We start from the raw sequence: 23,629 nt of genomic DNA, 5'->3' as shown, positions 1-23,629 counted from the left end.
TCCATGTTGAGTATAATGGGAGTAAATGAAGCCTGCAGAAGTTAGGGAAACATGTGAAATATACATTCATGCTGGTTTTTAATTCTCTGTGGAGTTAATCAATCTAACATTGTAGCTTGGTTTTATTTCTTTATGGAATTAATTTATCTAACAATGAAGCATGGTTTCAGTTCTTTGTGCAGTTAGTTATTATCTAACAAATGGCATAAAGTGCTCTCAGGTTGCATGGTCTTCCTTGTAGTGTTCATTGAGCTACGTACGGTATATTGGAGTTTGTTAAGATTGGGAGCTGCATTGCGGATGTAGGAGCCTGACTGACTATTTTGTCCACAAATCATCTTCGAGGTGATAGCTGATCTGATAAAGAATAATTGCTTTTAAAACACATCTATGTATATTAATATGTGGCTTAGAGATTTGTTTAGAGTGATATTTCCGATGTATATAAGCTAACTTGTATCCTACTTTGCTTTCCGTTTGAGTTATCTCCCTTAGTAATCGTAGATTTTTGATATAGTGTAGCAGTGTTAATTGAGATTTTAACAATTGCCATCTTACCATAGTTAATGATTTCAGCAAAACATTTGGGTAGATTTCCTGTACAAGGCACTTACATTCTTAAAAAGTACTTGGATTTTGTTATTTGAAAGGCCTTGGATTTACTTTCAGCCTTGGAAAACTTTGAATCCTGACTCAAGGCCTTGAAATGCCTTGGAATTCGCAATTCAGTGTTTCATATTTATTCAATCACAAAGAGGCTTGAATGTGGAGAAATATAAAATTTCAACCCAAATTGATAACAGCAACTCTTTGATGGTGACATTTCAAAGGTAAATTACTCTTTTGTCTTAAACTGTTAGACCCCAAGCAATTGACTGAATCATTGATTATGAAACATTCAAGGCATTGCAAAAATGATTAACATTCAATATCTTTCATTCTGTATGAACATTTCCTTGAAAGATATAATTAGGATCTTAAAAAGACCTTGAAATAGCCTTAGCTTGGTTTGACCAGATCTGCAAGTATGCAGTTGCTGTAGAATGCCTTTTTGAAGGGTAGAATGTGGCTCGTATTGCGTGAGGAATGTTTAGGCACAATCTCAAATAAACAATAACAATCTGAGATATGTTGTTATTTAATCATAAACAAACTATGAAAGTAGATGTCATCATTATCTAACAAAGAAAAGGCCAATGCAAGGTAACCATGTTTATCAACAACAAAAAGTGTATTCTGATAAAAACATTGAGTGTGTATCATATTGTCGCCATATTTGATTACATCAGTCAATTTGTTTACCTACCACTGTAGACCTGTTTGTTTTAAGCTTGATAAAACACAATCATATTTACTCAGAAGATAAATCGACACCACGACATGTAAACAACATGGTCCAGGTTTGATTGAAGTCTATAGGAAATGCTTGGTTCTGTGTAAAAGTGGTCTGGAGATAAAGATGTACAGGATATCCATTGATGTGAGTGTTTATACCTGGTAATAAATAGGGGATGGGGTGGGGTTGGTTGGTGGGGGGTGGGGGGGATGTATACAATAAATTGTGACGTAAAGGTAATTACACAGAAATAGAGATTTCTTATAGGTCAGGTTGATATAACAATAATACAGGTTTCTGAGTAGACATAGGAAGAATAATCACAAAAATATAAGTTCTCTCAAAAATTGAGTGAAATAAAAAAAAAGATGAGTGTGAGGTATAGTGATAAGCATTGTGAGGCAAGCTTTGCTCTGATGACAGCACTATTGTTGAACATTTTTATACCTTTATGTAGTGAAACAATATATAGTCTTTTTTTTGTGTAGGTGGGAGTGATGTATATATGTGTAGGTATGAGTGATGTATATTTGTGTAGGTGGGAGGGATGTATATTTGTGTAGGTGGGTGTGATGTATATGTATGTAGGTGGGTGTGATGTACATTTGTGTAGGTGGGAGTGATGTACATTTATGTAAGTGGGAGTGATGTATATTTGTGTAGGTGTGAGTGATGTATATTTGTGTAGGTGGGTGTGATGTATATTTGTGTAGGTGGGTGTGATGTATATTTGTGTAGGTGTGAGTGATGTATATTTGTGTAGGTGGGTGTGATGTATATTTGTGTAGGTGGGAGTGATGTATATTTGTGTAGGTGTGAGTGATGTACATTTGTGTAAGTGGGAGTGATGTATATTTGTGTAGGTGTGAGTGATGTATATTTGTGTAGGTGTGAGTGATGTATATTTGTGTAGGTATGAGTGATGTATATTTGTGTAGGTGTGAGTGATGTATATTTGTGTAGGTGTGAGTGATGTATATTTGTGTAGGTGGGTGTGATGTATATTTGTGTAGGTGTGAGTGATGTATATTTGTGTAGGTGGGTGTGATGTATATGTATGTAGGTGGGTGTGATGTACATTTGTGTAGGTGGGAGTGATGTACATTTGTGTAGGTGGGAGTGATGTATATATGTGTAGGTATGAGTGATGTATATTTGTGTAGGTGGGTGTGATGTATATTTGTGTAGGTGAGTGATGTATATGTATGTAGGTGGGTGTGATGTACATTTGTGTAAGTGGGAGTGATGTATATTTGTGTAGGTGTGAGTGATGTATATTTGTGTAGGTATGAGTGATGTATATTTGTGTAGGTGGGAGTGATGTACATTTGTGTAGGTGGGAGTGATGTATATATGTGTAGGTATGAGTGATGTATATTTGTGTAGGTGGGTGTGATGTATATTTGTGTAGGTGAGTGATGTATATGTATGTAGGTGGGTGTGATGTACATTTGTGTAAGTGGGAGTGATGTATATTTGTGTAGGTGTGAGTGATGTATATTTGTGTAGGTATGAGTGATGTATATTTGTGTAGGTGTGAGTGATGTATATATGTGTAGGTATGAGTGATGTATATTTGTGTAGGTGTGAGTAATGTATATTTGTGTAGATAGGAGATATATATACTTGTGTAGTTGGGAGTGATGTACATTTTTGTAGGTGGGAGTGATGTATATTTGTGTAGGTATGAGTGATGTATATTTGTGTAAGTTGGAGTATTATGTACATTTGTGTAGGTGGGAGATATATATATTTGTGTAGGTGGGAGTGATATTTTTTGGCTCACCATCATGTATATTATATCTGGTACCTATCTTTCAATCTGCATAAGTACCTCACACCTCCTTAGAATAGTTTTACTGTTATTAGCTCAGATTTCCAGCAAACATCTCCAAGTGACCTGCCAGAGAATCCAGGCAGGTGGCTCAGAGTTTCATTGGCAAATATATGTTGTGCATCATCTAGTCTGTGTCTTGAGGAGGTGGAGAAAGTTATGATTTATCGTGTTGTACTTCTACAACCATTTATCAGAAGATTTAAGCCTAAACCATGGCACTGTGTTATGTATATCATGTCTAATTAGCAGTAGATAATCACTGTTAAGGTTTGGACCTGCAGACGAGTTGACCTTGACATACAGGATGACCTCAAAGACCTCTATTTGTTCTGCTTTTTTTTTTTTTTTATTGATATTCCAATTCATTGGCTTTAAAAATATATGAAATAATTGAAATTTGAATCCTGAAGATATAATATCTTTGATTTCTGACTTATACTTCCCAGTGATGAATAAAATGTATCCCCAAGAACAGTTGTTCCAAGAGTGACTAAGGGGCCAGAAATGAGTTTCACACTCCCCCCCCCCCCCTCCCCCATCACATATTTCACCCCCCCCCCCCCCCCCCCCCCCCCATCCCCATATTAGATAAAAAAAAAAGGCTTCTCTGCAATTGTTAGTCAAATATCAGCCATATTTAATATGAAGCATTTCATTTTCATAATTAAGTATTAATTAATTTAGTGGTTAAGGTGTCCCGACACTTTATCACTAGCCCTCCACCTCTGGGTTACGAGTTCGAAACCTACGTGGGGCAGTTGCTAGGTACTGACCGTAGGCCGGTGGTTTTTCTCCGGGTACTCCGGCTTTCCTCCACCTCCAAAACCTGGCGCGTCCTTAAATGACCCTGGCTGTTAATAGGACGTTAAACAAAAACAAACAAACAAACAAATGCACTTCAATGACTAACCCCAGAGTTTATAAGGTTCTGAGTCCTTCAGGACCTAATTGTTGGGTCTTGCAATGGACAGAGTCTATATGTGTCCAATCATAAATTTGCTAAGGCATGAAGATATATTGGGCAAATGGACTGGTTCCATGATATGGCCCTGGCTCTAAGGATTTAAACCTTGTAACCATGTATACAGTTTCTGAGCATGAAGATATGAATACTCTTTTGCTAATTGTGCATTTCATCTATTGTTATAATTATGGCCTTGTATCTGGAGCCATTGCATTATTGCTTTTAATATAATGAGTACATTATGCAATGGTTGTTTGAATATCCAGGTAAGCAATACAGGACTTCTGGGCCTCTTCTTTGTTTTGTATAAAATTTCCTGTGATGGAAAAGTATATCTGAACATTCAATTGATGGAGAGAAAAAAAAACACTTCAAAGTTACATATGGCTGTGATAAGAAAGCATCCTCTACCCTCTAGATCTTAAACCCATATGTAGGCTTGCTTATTATGGAACATGCTACTGACCTGCACTTGTTCATTCATTTCCTGATTGAAGATCAGATATCTTAAGTTAGCACTTAAAGAATTTTGGGATCTGAAAAGATAAGTCAAAGGTTTCTTGACGTCTTAAACCGTGGCTGATAAAAATTTAAGATAAAGGTTGTTATAAATTATTTCTGTATAATATACAGACAATATGCCTTTGTCTAGCATTCCTCTTTGTTCTTATCATAGGTTGTAAGGGTGGGCTTTTTCAGCAGCCTAAATTTAGGTTAATCTTGATTTTTTTTTTAAAATCATGTTTGCATACCATGCATATTTTGACTTGAATATTACAGAAATCAAGGTCAAGTTAGACTGTTTGTTCCTATCAAGTTACATTTTGAACAATTTTATTTATTTGCTGATCCAAATAATATTTTACTTGGCTATAATTGAATTATTGTACATACATTTGAAAATACCCCTCCTTCAGAATGGCTCAGATTGATTTGTATGGCAGAGTAACAGATGTGCATTACATACCTTACACTATACAGGGTACTTGGTGGCTGGTACTTTTCAAACTGTTAACTAAAAGTACACATTTCACTGGTTGTGCTAACTCAACAATTAATAAATCTACTGTTATTTATTTCCGTATTAAACATAATAAGTGCACCTGCCCCTGTATACACACCCCTACTTCTATCAGGTAAGAGGATAGATGCACTTAATTAAAGCACATACAATTTTGTTATCCTGAGCCTGAATTTAACATGGAAACTTGTCTTTGTTAATGGTTTTATTAAGTGCACCTCTTAACTGTTTTTGTAAGTGCACTGTGCACTCAATAAGTTGAAAATACATGTATTATCTGTTTTTAGCTACATGTGAAAAAATAAAAAATAATTCTTTTTAGTGGTATTTTCTCTGCATCACGTTTAATTAGCCTCCAACAGGACTGATGCAAAAGGCTTTTTCCTCATGGAGGTTCTACAACAACAAATGAATGATAAAACAACTTTTCAGTCAAACACTTGATTTTAATGTGAGAAGTGCTCAAGGACAATTACAATAATTTTTCACTCCTATTTCAAAATTTCTAACTCCGCTCCTGTTCATGGTCCTATTGACACAGTTGTATCCTCCTGTCTCATATTGGTTACAATTACAACTGATAATCATTGGAAACCTCTTGGGATAATCCATTTCAGAATATTCAATTCAATTCAATTCTTTTATTACTTTTGGCTGTACGGCCTATCAGTCACAAAAGCATTGTACATGAAATACATAAATTACAGCATGGCGTATACAACAGAACATAACATATAGAGAATGAGACATCATAACATCAATGATTGGTTTAGGAATTATTTCTTCATTTCGTATAGCTTCATGTTTATATTTTCCTAGATAACACAGTTTCCAGTAATAGTGTTTGATATACTTTTTCCTTAAATTTCTATAATTATTACATTTCAGGGTATATGTATATTGGTAGACTGGCCACCTGTCTCTAGAACATTAAAATCATAAATTAAATTGAGGTTTATGATTTTGGTCTCCAGGATAAGTCTGATTCTAGACTGTTTCAAACTAGGGGGAGATAATCTAGTATTATCATTTAGTGGAACAATTCTGACAAAAAACTTAGGGGCTGGTGGCCAGTCTAGTATTATGCCCCAAACCTTGATTTCAACTTCTAGTGATCCTATCATGATCAGCCTATCTAACTTGGGCTGAACCAGCTCCTGATTAATTTTCTATTTCTGAGTGGATAACAAAATAATTTATTGGACAAAAAGGAAGTAATTCAATCAGAACATGGCTGTTTTATCTTGAGGTATAGTGTCATAAATTAGCTCAGAGATGAGGTTACAGATAACATATAGGGGTCTGTTTTTATTACTAAGGAAATCTCTACTAGCTCCTGACCTGGAGTAAGCTAATAGTCAAATCACACGTAGATAACAGGGTGTTTTCCTCTCACAATAGAAAACTGATAGATACATCCTGTCAATATGTATGATAACAGATGTCAGTAAAATGTTACTTTGGTACCAAATATTGTATGTGTTGAAAAGTCCTTTCAGTCTGAGCAAGATATATACAGGCATTTAATACTTAGTAATGTGGCTCTGAAACAAAGTTTCATCTTTTATGTCAAGTATTTTGGTGTATGAAATAATGTTTAACAAAAAATAGTTGTCTTTTGCTTTCATAATAAAATTTGATACAATTACTTTCCTGTCAGTAAAATGTCTTGGCAGTATTTCAGTTGCTTGTAGGTGAATGGTAGAAGGTTTGAGCTGTGCTTTAGAGAAGACAGTCTGATTTTGTCTGATAAAAACTGTAAACAAAACCATATTTCTACTTCAAAGTCAATAAAGTAAGAACAAATATTAAACAAAATACCAAGTTAGAAAAAGATCTTTGTAAATGAGGAGAGTAAGACCAGGTGTTCCATAAGAATAAGTGTTTTCCGCTTCATTTACCACGCTCGGTGTAAATCTGTCAAATCCAGGTAATGGCACATTCTCAAAGAGATGAATATGGTGGTATTAACGGCAGCACCAGACATAATTATAAGAATTGAACATGTGTAACTTTATATTGCACAAGGTTTGGTTTGTTGTTGTATTGTTTAATGTCCTCTCAACAGCTAAGGTCATTTAAGGATGGCCTCCCCTGTGTGCGAGATGCATGCATGTAGTGTACTGTGTATATATGTGTGTGTTTTGGAAGGCTGCAGTACATTTGTGTTTGTCTCCTTGTGATATCACGAAACTGATGTTGATTTTATAGTGCAATCTCACTGAAGCATACTACAGAAGGCACTCAGTAGGACATGACACCTTATAATCACATAGACAATGGGAAGTAGAGTACTTCCATTGGTGTCATGATGTACATCAGCCATAAAACTTCCCCTTTGTCCACATCAACCTTAACCTCTTTGTGAAAAAAAAATATTAGGTCTTTTCACCTTCTGTTTTCTTTTTTTGTTAATTCTGTTTTAACACACTTTTAAAAACTTATTCATAATTAGGTTTTTATCACTTTACCAGAAAATACTTATGTTTTCAACTTTCATGGTACAATGTAATGCAAAAATACGTCTCAACAACTGAATTTTCTCTCAACATCATCTATTCAAAGTGCGCACCAGATGATATGTTATGGATATAGAAACTGCAGCTTCTATAGTATTTCAATTAAGAGCATAGAATTGATCTCCGATATCTTTCTCCAGAACTATAAAATAGCCAAAAGCATATGATAGTGTAAGTTGTAACATTCAGCCAAAAAATATTGATATAAGATATCCAGATCTGTAGGAAAGCTTACAGATATATTATGATACCATTATCTAGATAGAGATCAGTCCCATATTGACTATTGTGGTTCTGATGTGTTTTCTCAGCTATATATAGCCTTCTTTTGTGGATGAAGTTGACCTTTGTGATCTCAACAGGCTGCAGGAATGGACCTGATCGATGATCAAAGTGCCCAAGACTTGTTACTTGGGGTGAGATAGATAGAATTTATCCCCAGTGTAGGCCTAGACACAGCATTGGTGCTAATGTTCTAAAACCAGATTGACCTCAGCTGAACTCTGTTGTTCAAAGGTCTGGCATACAAGGGGCACATGACCCATATTCTAACAATAGATCCTGAAAAGTATATAAGATGAAAACAAGGTTATCAAAATATACAGTTAAAACAATGTAAGATAACATATTTACCTGTGTGTGATCAAGCTTACAATGTTAGGTAACAAATTTACCTGTATGTAAGCTATAACTGTGGTAAAAGATTAACCTGTTAATAAGCTAACTATGATAACAGATTTACCTGTGTGTAAGCTATAACTAAGATAACAGATTTACCTGTGTGTAAGCTTTAACTAAGATAACAGATTTACCTGTGTGTAAGCTATAATTAAGATAGCATATTTACCTGTGTGTAAGCTGTAACTAAGGTAACATTTACCTGTGTGTAAGCTATAACTAAGGTAACATATTTACCTGCGTGTAAGCTATAACTAAGGTAACAGATTTACCTGTGTGTAAGCTGTAACTAAGGTAACAGATTTACCTGTGTGTAAGCTGTAACTAAGGTAACAGATTACCTGTGTGTAAGCTATAACTAAGGTGACAGATTTACCTGTGTGTAAGCTATAACTAAGGTAACAGATTTACCTGTGTGTAAGCTATAACTAAGGTGACAGATTTACCTGTGTGTAAGCTATAACTAAGGTGACAGATTTACCTGTGTGTAAGCTATAACTAAGGTGACAGATTTACCTGTGTGTAAGCTATAACTAAGATAACAGATTTACCTGTGTGTAAGCTATAACTAAGATAACAGATTTACCTGTGTGTAAGCTATAACTAAGGTAACAGATTTACCTGTGTGTAAGCTATAACTAAGGTAACATATATATTTGTGTAAGCTATAACTAAGGTAACAGATTTACCTGTGTGTAAGCTATAACTATAAGGTAACAGATTTACCTGTGTGTAACCTATAACTAAGGTAACAGATTGACCTGTGTGTAAGCTATAACTAAGGTAACAGATTGACCTGTGTGTAAGCTATAACTATAAGGTAATAGATTTACCTGTGTGTAAGCTATAACTAAGGTAACATGTTAACCTGTGTGTAAGCTATAACTAAGGTGACAGATTTACCTGTGTGTAAGCTATAACTATAAGGTAACAGATTTACCTGTGTGTAAGCTATAACTAAGATAACATGTTAACCTGTGTGTAAGCTATAACTAAGGTGACAGATTTACCTGTGTGTAAGCTATAACTATAAGGTAACAGATTTACCTGTGTGTAAGCTATAACTAAGATAACAGATTTACCTGTGTGTAAGCTATAACTAAGATAACAGATTTACCTGTGTGTAAACTATAACTAAGATAACAGATTTACCTGTGTGTAAGCTATAACTAAGGTAACAGATTTACCTGTGTGTAAGCTATAACTAAGGTAACATATATCTTTGTGTAAGCTATAACTAATGTAACAGATTTACCTGTGTGTAAGCTATAACTAAGATAACAGATTTACCTGTGTGTAAGCTATAACTAAGGTAACAGATTTACCTGTGTGTAAGCTATAACTTAGGTAGTAGATTTAGCTGTGTGTAAGCTATAACTAAGGTGACAGATTTACCTGTGTGTACCTGGGTGTACATGTGTGTAAGCTAATGAAGGTAACATGTTAACCTGTGTATAAGCTAACAATGCTGTCAGTAACTAAGGTAACACATTTACCTGTGTGAAAGCTTACTGAGGTAACAGATTTACCTGTATTTACATCAATCACATCTTGTCTTTACAACAGGTAGTAAGACTTACAACACTTACTTGTGTATATATACAGTTGTACCTGTAGACTTGTGTGACCTTTCTCACCTGCATCAATCATCAGAGTGTAGTTAAGTTGTAAAAGGCTGTACTTTGGTGTTAAAGAAAAAGTGGATGTAAGGCAGATTGTACACTTCTTATAGTGAAAACTGAGGAAATCAAAGCCCTGTTGATAGAAATATCTGTTTATGTTTGATCATATATTTATCATCATCATAGTGTATTGATATGTTTGTTTATGAATGTCACTATGACCTTGAGATGGCGGCAATATCAATGTATTTTGAGATTTACTGATTCTGTTGATATATTGTCAGAATACAGTTATAATTGTTATTTTCTTGTCTGCATAACAAGTTTACCAAGAAATGAATTTGATAAAGAAACAGATTGGTGCTGAGAGTGCACAATCTGTGGTAAGATATCTGATCGAATGTCATGTCTGGCCAATCAAATGTGTGTAAAGGCAGCCAAAACACAAGTATATAAGAGTAGATTAAGTTATCAGGCATCAATCAGATTCATTTAAAAGCTTGTAACTATCATCGTGATTGTTGGAAAACAAGGTAGACCAGCGACTTGTCAAAGAAGTCATTGTAAGTTTACACCTGTCATTTCCATATACTGTTATGTAAGAGTAACAACTGTGATTATTAAAATGCTATAGTGGAACCTGGGTAAACTGGCAGGCTGTAGGACAAAGCATCTTGGTTAGATAAACCTGTCTAATCAGACAACCTGTTGGAAACAACATCCAGATTATGTATGCTGACAAGTACTTTTAGCAAGCAACAGTACTGATGAGTACTTTTAGCCAGCAGCAGTACTGACAATACTTTTAGCTAGGAGCAGTACTGACAATACGTTTTAGCCAGCAGCAGTACTGACAATACTTTTAGCTAGGAGCAGTACTGACAATACTTTTAGCCAGCAGCAGTACTGACAATACTTTTAGCTAGGAGCAGTACCAACAATACTTTTTAGCCAGCAGCAGTACTGACAATACTTTTAGCTAGCAGCAGTACTGACAAGTACTTTAAAGTCATCAGCAGTACTGCATGATGAAGAATTTCAGCCAGCAGGGATACCGGCCATTTAAGGATGATGATATGCATGATCAGCTATTGAATTTTCATTACGACCATAATCTTATTAATTGAATTTTGATTGTTATGTCTGTCAGCAGACCTGACAAGGCAGTCGAAATATTTGTACTAAAACACAATCATTCTGTTGAGGCTGATTTGGCTTTTTTCATTCGTAAGGGAACAATACTTTATCTGTCCAACTCTCATGCAATGATCATTAGTCAATATAAAATGTGATGTTGGCATAGAATTGCCTCTCACTAGAGTCTCATCACACTAACCTATATCCCAGACAATGCCGACTCTATACTGGCAGTCCTGTTGTAAAACCCAGGTACAAGCTACAATTATTGGCCTCAAAGGAGCAATGGAGGCCAAAATTACAATTCCTTCTCTGCTTCCAGTTGTCATGATCAGACAATATGATGGAGGGTGGAGCCAGAACTACTGTTGCAATCAACACATGCATGTGGAAACTTCATTTTTAAACAAACATCAGTGTCATTATTGTATCTATTTGATATTTTAATGAAAGCTTTATCTTGCTATTTGATTGGGCTATACAATTCACCTGTGACCAGATTCTGTCTGCCTTCTGTCCACTCTTAAAGCATTTCTATGGTTTGCTATTTCTCAATGAATATGCATGCTTTATAGTATTCTTAAGGAGAATAACATTCCCTTTTGTCCTAGTTCATGTGTAATTAACTATGAGGATGTTCATGATCAGAAGGCCAAGATGTCTGGAAGCCATCTTTGATTTTGACAGATACTGTAGCATGCTATTTCTAATAAATAAGAATGACTTGAAATCTTTAGGGTCTAGATTAGTGATTATTTGATTTTGTGATTGAATAAAAGATCTGGGACCAGTTTCATCAATATTCCTAAACTTCAGGAAATTTCTTCTCTTAAAATTTTCCAAAGGAAAGCATTACTGTGTATTGGATTAAAGGAAGGTTACCTTAACTTTTCTTAAACTCTGTAATGTTTTCCTGAGGGAAAATTTTACGTTAAGGAATTTCGATGAAACTGGGGGCAGAAGAGTAATGTGGTTGAGAAATATTATATAAGACGCTTCAAATATAGAAATAAGAAGTTTTGAACATGCATGGTACCACCTGAATCTTTATTGTTGACATATAACTATATCAATAGGGGGACCAAGAAGGAATGACAATGAATACCTACATGGGCCCTGAGTTTTGTTGATATTCTTTAGCTTAAAATCATCCATAGGAAAGCATCTAAGGACAGTTCCATAACTTAATTTTTGTTCTTAAATCCGAAAGGATGGAATATTTTAGGTTAACAGTTTATACACTGTAGCCTGGCCTCTATAAGAACTTTATGTATTGATACTGTGTTAACAGTATTTCAAAACTTGATCTATATTCATTCATTGATCTTAGGGTGTCTAACACAGTCAAACTGTGTTGTTTCAAACTCTGATAATTCAAAGACTTTGCTTAACTTTAATGAAAAATTCAGTTCCAAAAGTAAAACTTCTATATATAAAGATAACTTGATTACCTTGAATGCTCTGATAATTTCAAAGCTTTTTCATGACCCTATTGATTTAAAGATAAGGAGATTTGACTAGTTGTTGTTGACTGTGAGTCTATTACCCATATTGCTGTTTTATCTTTACAGGAAATAGTGGTACAGGAAGTAGATGAGGGTCAGTCATGTTTGGTGTGTGGGGACCGTTGTTCAGGCTTCAGGCAACACAAATGGAGGTAAATTCAGTATGAATGCAAATCAAAGCAAAGGATCATGCTCAAAAGATACTCAAAAGAAAAGTTTTGTGAAAAAAAGTTCCTGCCTTCTTTTTGTCTATGCATGACTCTGTTCTGAGTCAGCAATGGCAATTAACACATCTTTGAATGGATTAAAATCTGCTGATTTGATTTGAGTTTAGAGCGGCTGTACTACTGTATTTGGTAATCTAAGAAATAAAACCTCTATTGTACGATCAATGTAGCAAGAGAATGACATAATTCTTCGTGGTTCATCAGTTTTGAAATTGTTTTGTTTTATTCATTGAGACAGTTTCATTTTTCTTGCCTTTCTGAAATTTCTTTTACATTAATTGTCTTAATCCTGGAGCTGCTGATAAATAAACTGGTGTGATTTGTTTGAACAGTATGGCAATCACTACTAGGTAGAACCCAGTTCCTGTTCATTGTATAGAGACGGTATTTGTCATGTCTTGTTGTGATAGGTCAAGGTCAGTATTGAACAACACTAATTGAAGTGAAAGTTTATTATGTATTCAGTAATTTCTCAATCAAGGTTACAGTGGGGAGATTTAGAGATTTAAAGTTAGTTGTAATATAAATGCTGGGTTTGTACTTATTACAGGTCTGATTAAGCCCAGGGTACAAAACATCTTTTGTTTGCTTAATTATGTCTCAGTGTGCACGTCTTATAATCAAAATTCAGAAAGTCGCAAACATTGTATTACAGACTATGTAAGGAGTATATTCTAGCACTGATGGGTCATACCTTAAGCCTTGACCTCTGACCTGACCTTTAAGGTCTTCTTTCATGCGTATAAGGTTGGATCTTTGAAGTTATAACATCAGTGCTGTTAAAACTTTTAAATTGAAGCTGTACTTTTTAAACGAACATTAATGTTCGGTTATTGCAATCAAGAACTGGACTGAGAAATATGACCATATTTGGTAACCACATTCACCAATACGCCATCTACTGTCTGTTTCAATGAAATATGGCTGCCCCCATTGCCTTACGTTTCAAATAATTTACTTGCAAAAACATCTTCGTTTTATACAGTAGTTTTACCGAAAATGTTCAAATGTATTCAGTAGATGTTTTCAAGGTGCATAAGATTTGAGAAATGCATAACGCTAGCGAAATGTGAAGACTAAATGAACCTGAACTTTGCGAATAACTCCAGGTCAATATATTTATGTAAACAACTATTGCGCAGGCTCATTCGTCTCCGGATGTTTAGAAAGTTTTGCTCTTCCGTGTTCATTCCAAAACGGCTGACATTATAGCATAGGTCTGCAAATATGTCCACGATTTACTTAAATGTGTAATATGTATATTCTAGAATGTTACATCATTATCAACTAGGTGTGTATTTCTATAATTTAGAGAAGGAAATATATAAATAACGGCATACGAGACGATACATTGTATCAGACTATAGGTTACTGTACGTGTTTGCGAGAAAGAACTGTACATATGTATAGGCTTACAATTAGGTGGTATTTGTGGTCAGGGTGACTGGTCATAGCGTTAACATTGTCATCGATTTCCATATACCATTTTCCTTTGACGAAAATGACCAATAAATCAAATGCAAATGATTATATCTTGTTGTTTGTGCACGGGATTGCTTGTAGTAGGCGATACTTGGAACGTAATTTACTGTTGTAAGGGAGGTAACTGCAAGATTACGGAAATCAAAAGTTAAACCAATTTGATTGGTCGATTCTTCCATGACTTTGGCATGGGGTTTACAATCGAAGTGACCGATAACTACGGCAATATTCAGATGATATCAACAATAACATTTTTGGATACGTGTGGTTGGCAGTTGTCATGTTTAAAATGAACAATTATATAGCTTGTTTTTATTTCGGCAAAGACGAGAATATTTACTGAAACGGACCACACGTGAAGCGGACTTGGAAATACCGAAACGAAGAAAAATGGGGCTTAATTATAATATTAATTGGCGTTATTTTCTGAGGATTGACCAAAATATATGTTCTTCAGTGCCTAATTGTATCATATATAAAATATTAGAGGTTTATTTGATCGAATTTTAGATTAATTATTCATTTGCGAATCTCGGCCTGATTGTCGTTAGAGTTGAATTACCGAAATGGCCGATAGTTGACCCAAAATCGATATTTTTACGAGACTTTTTTTTCCATTTACCTGGAAGCATTTTGAAATAATTTGCAAAATACCGAATTCACGACCAAACTTTCGATTGTGACGAACTACTGAGACGGTGTGAAGTTCATTTTAAGTCAATCTGATTTAAATCAGCTGTTACATGGCTACATTTACTCACAGGCGTCTGAAGTTCTGACAGTAAACCGAGATATAATACCATATAAAACATAAGAGTATCTACTATAAAAAAAGAACTGTTCTTTTTTTTAAAGTAGATACTCTTATTTTTTATATGGTATTATATCTCAGTTTACTGTCAGAACTTCAGACGCCTGTGGTTTACTATGCACTACGTCTACTAGGTAAATTTTTTTAAAGACAGAAATCCGGATTATCTAAAAACAAATTGCAAAAATACTTGTGGTATTCACTTAATGGGATATTCAGCCGTTAATTGTTATCTGTAGTTTTATAACTTCTGATATATTGTGATTGATACTCTATATAATATTGTTGTGGAACTTGTGTTATTTTTCAAACAAATTCATTTTAATGATTTGTTAATTTAGAATTTTCATCAAGTCATGATCAAGACTTGAAATTCTCACTACACCATACTTCAAACACGGATGTAATCAATAAATTGATAAACTGAAAATTGAAGTCAAGCAAATAAGTTAATATTTACCTTAAATATTTTTTCAATATACAACAAATGTTCAGATGACTATTTGTGCCATGCTGTTACAAGATTTCAGTTACAATTCTAAAATTGAATTATTATGTAAATATATGTTATCCTGTCAATATCCACAAAGCGAGTGTAGTCTACTGTACTCAAAGTCATGCCAGTAGATTGCAGTACATATACTTACTGCTTACATCTAGTGCTTACTTGTGTGAACTATAAATCAATAACAAAATGGTTCACATATTTCTATATATGACTTCACAAATTATGTGGTGTCTGAAGATCTGAATGAAGTTAATAAACGATGTATTAAATTATTTTTATGAAATATTCAAGTCATAGATCATTCTCTTAAAAATATTGATTTCAGGTCCAGTTTGGTAATTCAACTATGACGGCAATCAGGCCTCGAATGGCGAATGATTACAAAAATTTAAAATACTTCTCGGTCAAATAAATCCCTAATATTTTACATAAGATTAATTTTGACATTGGAGAACATATAATTGTGTCCATTCTCTAAGCACTGGTAGAAAGTACAGAATAGAGCTTCATAAATATATTCTCAAAATTACTGATTACCCCAGTAAATATAACATTTTACATAAACCTCCCATGACTGATGGTGAACTTAAACTTGCAAATATCCTGTGTCATTCCAATTTTGATATGTGTAAATATATACACGTACGGTATATATAAAGATATAGATATGGAATGATTCACAAACTTGCATACAGTTACACCCCGAAAAATGTTCTCTCCACAAAAGGATGTGATTTGTGCGATTACATTGCTGAACTGTGTGGTTCAGTATGATTTGATGATCAACATTGGAAAGGGACAATAAATAGGGAATGTGTCATCCCATCGAATGGACTGTAACCTTTATCAGCTTTGAAGTTGAAAATGAAGCTTGAAGTTTTCTTTTCCTGTTTGCTGAATTATTTGATGAAGATAGTCTTTATATGGTTGTTATTCCTTATCACATTGTTTACAATACTGTAATTATACCAGAAGTATATCTTCTCATATAAAGATTTATTAACATCAAATGATTCCTGAACAAAAGGAGTCAAGTTTTTTGTTTTGAAGTACCATATACATGCTTGAGTACAGTTTCAATAGGATACATTCCTAATCCGGGCCTTGATTATCAGCTCTGGTTTTGGTTTTCAGTAATTCTTTATGTGTGTTTCATCATATTAAGTTGAAATATGCTAAACTAATGATGGAACTAGCCTAAATTTAGTGCATATTAGAAGTTGGCATCAATAAGGTCACAGAGTCCTGGCTGTATTATAACTGATGATGCCTTCCCGAAAGAAAGAAGACATATTTTATTTTCATCCATCCAAGATAGATCAACAAACTTCCAATTTTAATTGGGACCTTACAGAAACATGCATGTGTTCAATCATATCAGAACGGCTGCAAACATTTCAAATTATTTGCAATTAATTCCTAAACCAATATCAGTAAATTTATCGACTTTAAACTTAGAAGATTACTGATTTTGCATTAAACAATGATGTTCGTTTACAGTACTTACAGTACTTTGATTTTGAAGATGATAGAAAGATATCACTGAAACAGAATTTGCTATATTTGTTTTATAGATATGATTTGATTGTGTGCACTGTTGTAGAATACAATGGTTTCCCTTTATAGAAATCTTCATCTTAATGCCGACTATCATCATTTACTGCTGTGTCATGAAATACCCATCTACAGTAGCGCCACAATGTCAATAAAAGCCAAAGCCTTTGCTCTCTGCCAATTTATCATCATCCAGAAATTTGATGCAAATACACAATATTACGTAAAAAGGAAATCAGATTTCCCCTCCATCAACTTCTCTTAATCAACAAAATGTCAATGTTCAGTGATTGATGATTGTTAGGCAACCCTTTGACCAATCAGAAATCTTACAGTTAGGAAGAGCGTCTCTCTGTCAAATTGCAAAATCCCAACACCATTTGAAATTGCTTTCAAAACAGATCGCGCAGATTTGTTGCGATAATAATCAAATGTACAGTGCCAGAGAAATACTGAGTGTAGCATGACTTGATAGCTTTACATTTTCTTTCTCATGACTAGATACTGTATCAAGTAACACTCTATATTTATATATGTTGTCTATGTTTATACCCAAAGGGTCAAGCTCAGAAAAAGAGGTCAAAGGTTACATAAATTAATTCATTTAGATTTTGGGTCAAGGTCACTGTTTTTAGTAGAGGGGAGTAGAGGACATGTATTGCTTTAGTAATACCCAGTATGCTTGTTTAATTTAAGTAAAGGTAATCTATGTACTTGTCATCATTTTACTAGAAATGACAAGTACTATTTCAAGTCAAGTGAACAGATTCAAGAAAATACTATTTTGTTCCAGCCCTTAGTTTTCATCAACTTCAGGTTGATTTCTTTAATAAAAAAATCATTAAGACTTTTAGTTAAGGTTTTGCAGCAAGGGTTTATAAGCATTCCATGCATGCTAACAACATGGTATTACTCTGCTTTGTTTTTTTCAGGAGCACATGTCACACATGCAAGTGTCCAAGAGATGCTCATGATATCTACAACGAGAACTTTGTCAATGTACGGGACAGACTTGGTTGGAAACGGGAAGATGATCCTAACTCACAGGTCACAAAGGACCAAACCATAAAGGAGGGCTACACATGGGTGCCCCCTGGCCTCTCTAGCGAACAGGTAAAATATTGGCACCTCCAGGGCTCCAATGGCCAGTTGACAGGTAAAATATAGGTAGCCCCATTGGGCCCAGAGCTCCCCAGTGGACAGGTAAAATAAAGGAAGCCCCATGGGGCCCAGGGCTCCTCAGTGTACAGGTAAAACATGTAGCCACAGGACTCCCCTGTGAACAGGTAAAATATAGGTAGCCCCATGGGGCCCAGGGCTCCCCAGTGGACAGGTAAAATATAGGCACCCCAAGGGCTCCCCAGTGAACAGGTGTAAGATGAACAATGTAAAAGAGGGGTACTCTTGGGTGCCCCTCTCTCTCTCCAAGTGAACAAGTAAAATATTGGTACCCCCAGGGCTATAGCTAACGTGGACCAGCCCATTTCTCAGCTTCCGACCGGAGTTGAACAATGGGAAGGAAGGTCAAACCACATTCCTAGGATCTTCATCTGAGGTTATGTGGCTGGGCACTCTAACCGACTGAGCTATCATGGCCCCTTAAATATGATTCAGTCAACTTTGACAAGTTAATATTTTCACTTCCATTTGTGAAAAAAAGGTACATGGAGAAAAGAAAAAGAGTGTTATTTATATAAATTTGAATTTTGCCTATCATATTAATAGTAATGAATATGGTGGACATGCAGTTATACATTTCAGTAATAAAGAGGTGTGGAAAATATTACAAAGTTTTTCTTAGTAAAATAAATGCAGAACCAGATAAAGAATGTGAAGTATGTATAAGGCATATATAGGATGGTGTTTAGGTTCCCTGAATAGTAGTAAAGATATCCTAAACAATTGATAGTGTATGCTTAAAAACGATGGGGTGATTTGTAGGTTATTTATGGTAAAGCACTTGCTGTGCAGTTAGAATTGATCTGTTTGACAATAAATGTCTGGCGTTAGGAATTTATAGGTGTGGTGCAGTTAAAATTGATCTGTTTTATATCTTTAATTTATAGTATCAGGGCTCACAGTATGCCCACTGTCATGTATAATACCTGGTATGTATCCCCCTCCCCTACCAAAAGGTATCCGGATACTGTTTAGTCCTGCATAAAATGACACCCAACCCCCTCCCCCATTGCATCCCCCCCCTTTGTATAAAAAGTACCTCTACCAAAAAATTTTAATTTAAATTTATCAATATGAAAAAGTGAAGATACGAATAGACAACACATGTAAAGGGAGTGTCATTTATATGTGTATCTGACCCCACCCCACCAAATCCTCATCCCCAAACCAAATGAACTCTATGATTAAGGAGAAACATATTAAACCTCTTTGCCCTGGGGACAGGGATTATGGATAAATGGGGTCAAATATGCAAGAATTGACTTATTGCATTGATTAAGCCTTAAAATCATTTTATACACTTCTTTAAAACTGTTATGCTAAAACCAGAAATTGTAACTTGATTACAATATTGGAGAAAATCTTGGTCATATCTGTCATGCAGGTAGAAGTTTAGATGGAAATCAGAAATAACCAAAAAAAAAAAAAAAAAATTGAAAATTTGTAGCTTTAATTGATCATTAAATTTCATAATTGATTAAATGAAGTTGAACAAATTGATTTTGAATTATAGATTCAATGAATGATACGAAGCAAAACACAAACAAAGCAATTTATGCAGTTTATTTTTGTGTTTTGTTGGTGAAACAAAAACCCCTCAGCACCACGGGCATACAGTAAAGACAACATGCAGCTCACCTGACGTATAAACAATGTAAACTGTGAAGCTCATGATCTGACATGTGGCGCTGCCTTTTGTAGTGTTATCTATAAACAATCATAAACCAACACTAAACTCTTAAGACACAATATTGTAACAGAACTTTTTATTTCTACACAAGACGTCAAGTTTTCACGGTATAATAAAAATATCTCATCGGTATCTAGCAGAAAAAAACAGCAGACATAATGGCAGTTTGATTTTGGATGTGGGAAGCAGACATGAATGAGTGCCCCACCTGTATAGATACATGGGACGTGCCAAGTTGCTGCTGACATTGCCGGAGAACAGTTTAACCTGAAATATCTTGTTACTTCTAAACAACAAAGGCAGGTAGAGAAAACAGCAAGCTGCAATTGGGTGGTGCTACCTTAGGGCGGCACATCAAAGGAATAGGCAGACTGCATTTACCATTTCTAGGTACATCCAAGGTTAATTACTTTTAAACAAGAACAGAGAAGGAGTGCACCTTATGGTCGTTAAAATGTATTAGTTTGTTAGTGAGAGTGATGTAGACAAGACAAAATTGCAGGTTTTTGTTTTAAGTACAATTACGTTCTTGTCTCTGTAATGATTTGTAAAGTTGTTATCAGGAAAGATTTATTTGAATTTTCCTGGAGTTTTTTGTCTGTTTATTTAAACACTTATGAAGGACTTCCCTAATTTCTACCATCTTGTGAGGATTACGACTCACAGTTGGGGAATACAGGTTCAAGTTTTTTAATCTTGATACTTATCTCAAAAACTGTTACTTTAATGGAGTTTAGAACTGGCTTTTAGGATATCATATACATAATTATAATAGCTGCAGACTCGTAACAGATTCTCTAGTGTTTTGCTATCACATGGTGACCATCAAAGCTAGTCCTTTGTCATCACTAGATATTCCATAGGGGTTCTGAGTTACAGGTAGCAGCCAGTACATACCTTTCCTTGGTTTTCACAACTACATGTACATGTACTACATCAGTTACACAGCCAACATGAAGTGGTCAGATGCATATAGTGCAGCGTTTCATCCATCTGTCTTTCTGTCTGTTCAACTATTCTTCTGTCCATCTGTCTGTCCATCTGCTTGTCTGTCCATCTGTCCATCCATATGTCTGTCTGTGTACATTCTCCAGTCTTCTCTACACTTTAAAATCACAATTATCATCATAAACTATTGTTTGTATGTACCTGAATTGTTTCCTGCACCCCAAAGTCAGTATAAATTCAGGTATATCTATGGCAACAGATTATGTTTGGTCAGTGTACTTAACTTAACATAATGTTTGCTCTTCTGGCCACATTGCTCAGAAATAATCACAAATAGGCATGGATTTACGAAAGTAAAAGGATGACCGCGGGAAGTACAGTGGTAACACACTCGCCTTTCACCTAGGCGGCCAGGGCTGGATTCACCGATCAGATGTGAAAAAGGTATGGGGTGACACCTGCCTGACCATGTGGGTTTTCCCTTGGACTTAGGTTTCCCCTCCCAAACTAAGACCCCTCACGCATTTCAATCTTTGCCAACAAGCATGATCAATATAAGCAGATATAACTTGTTTCACAATTGTTGTAAAATAAATAAAGTTCACATTATATAGTAAAACTTGCTATTCCAATGGCACATCATCTAAACCCTGATACACTCAACATCACCTGATAGTGGTCACATTGTAATTAAAACAAAAATGTTCCGTTGTCAGTGACTGCATTGCTGTTCACCATCCTTTGGATGCTGTAAACCTACATTTTAGAACAGTAATACATTTGTAACAGTATGTTTTAATTACAGTAAAAGTGGCCTAGTATTCCTCGACTCTTTTAAGTTGTACAGGTACAATAATATTAATGTATAGAGACCAGGTGGGAAACCTCGCTGTCACAACAAACTATGATATATTATATTCAGACTTTTATATTATATTATGTCATTTAAAATATGGAATAAATGAAGTCTTTGATTTCCTCCCTTGATAAATATAATGACTACATGATAATCATGGACTGTATACACTTAAAGGTTGTGTTTGTAGAGACAACACTATCTTTATTGTGGCTGATTCCTCATTTGTTTTATTTATAACACCAGTCTCCTCTAGCTTTACCTCTACATGCCAAAATCTATCCAAGTACACATTTATATGCGCAAAATGAAAGGCAGCACATTCTGTAAATTAAATGATAATGTTGGCCGGTGTGTTACAATGTGTCAGGGATGTTGACAGTAGCCAAGGGTTGATGAAACTCAGAAATACCTCCGAGGAGGTGCGTAACAACGTTTCATGGCAAGGCAGTTTGCAGATAAAGCTGACGAGCTTCAGACAGACATTGATCCGATTCTTTGCCATCCGATTTGGTTCCAATAATTCAGTTACAGAGGCTGAACTTATTACACAAATTACACAAACAATGCAACACATAATTATAATATGTTGGTGGTAACCACGTTTGGTTTCATTGGCCTGGGGATACAGACATGTTTTGTGTAAATAATCAGTTTTTTTAACAACTATTGTCTTGCTTTGTCAACAAATCTATCTTTAGGTTTTATTTTGTTTAGTCTGCAGAAAACGATTGATGTTTTCTATCCTGTTGAAGGTTACGTAATTTGTCTGGGAAATACAGTATTTATTTTTAAAGATATTGCTTGGCCTTTGATACTACCTGTATCAGATCCACAGTAAGGATTGGTAGATCATCACAATTTTAATTAGGACAATTCTAAAGAGGTCAGATGTTTAATGTCATTTCAAAACCGAAGGAAATTTATCTTGAAAGTAAGTCTATATGATTAATCAGGAAAATATATTGCTGTATTATCATGGAAATTCCTATGAAAAAATAGATTATATCTATATTTGAAATTATATTTTTTTATTTACCTTTTTCAGAGAACTTTTTTAGAGGCAAAACAACAACGGGTTACATTGTATGAGTTTTGTAATATTGATATAATGGATGTAGATGAAATAAAACAGACTGACAACAGTGGGACCTTCAGTCTCAGTCAATTGTATTGATTCTTTTGGTAATTACACCACCAAAGGCATGATAAAATTATCTCTGATAGTTTCCTGATAGTTATTTAGTCTACCATACAAAATGCCTTGCAGTCATGTTTTCGTTCTATATAGTTTTATAAATATAGATGTGAGTTTTGTTAAGTGTCGTTTTATGATTGTAAAAAATAAAAAATAAAAAATTCTGTTTAAATAGTATAATTACTACAGTATGTGTAATGTCTGTATTTTATGGGTCATATGTTTTCCATTTTGATTTATTCATGAGAATTGATTACAATATTACAGCATCAGTATACAGAAGTAAATTAGATCCCTGCTATTGATTTTAATGTAATTTTTTCTCATCCCATGCTTTAGTTTTTGAAAGGAAATATTGAGTTTTGAAGTTTTTGTTAGGGATTTTCCCATTGCTGAATATGATGTATCAGCATAACCTTATCAGAAATTGAAATAAAATAAATAATAACAATAATTTGGAGTTTAATATTCCGCTTTATCACAGCAATATAGCTGTCTCAAAGCAATTCACAGATTATTCTGTGGTTATCAGGCCTTAAGCAACAACCAGTCAGTGC

The 23,629-nt window shown here is 34.8% G+C and overlaps 1 protein-coding gene across 7 annotated transcripts in view; it reads left to right on the top strand.

Moving 5' to 3' along the window:
• Positions 1–23,629, top strand: part of LOC117327677 (four and a half LIM domains protein 2-like) — a 127,508-nt gene that overhangs the window by 23,820 nt on the left and 80,059 nt on the right. For all 7 annotated transcript variants that reach the window (XR_004532708.1, XM_033884759.1, XM_033884760.1 and 4 more), the window contains exons 2-3: positions 12,686–12,771; positions 18,134–18,314. Coding sequence is in view for 6 of the 7 variants with exons in the window: in XM_033884759.1 (XP_033740650.1) it covers positions 12,686–12,771; positions 18,134–18,314 (267 nt within the window). In the remaining variant the exon portion in view is untranslated. The remainder of the gene's footprint in view (positions 1–12,685; positions 12,772–18,133; positions 18,315–23,629) is intronic.

The sequence above is a fragment of the Pecten maximus genome, chromosome 5, assembly GCF_902652985.1.
Source record: "Pecten maximus chromosome 5, xPecMax1.1, whole genome shotgun sequence".
NCBI classification, from domain to species: domain Eukaryota; kingdom Metazoa; phylum Mollusca; class Bivalvia; order Pectinida; family Pectinidae; genus Pecten; species Pecten maximus.
Note: the sequence above shows the minus strand (reverse complement) of the source record. Positions and strands in the feature narration are given on the sequence as shown.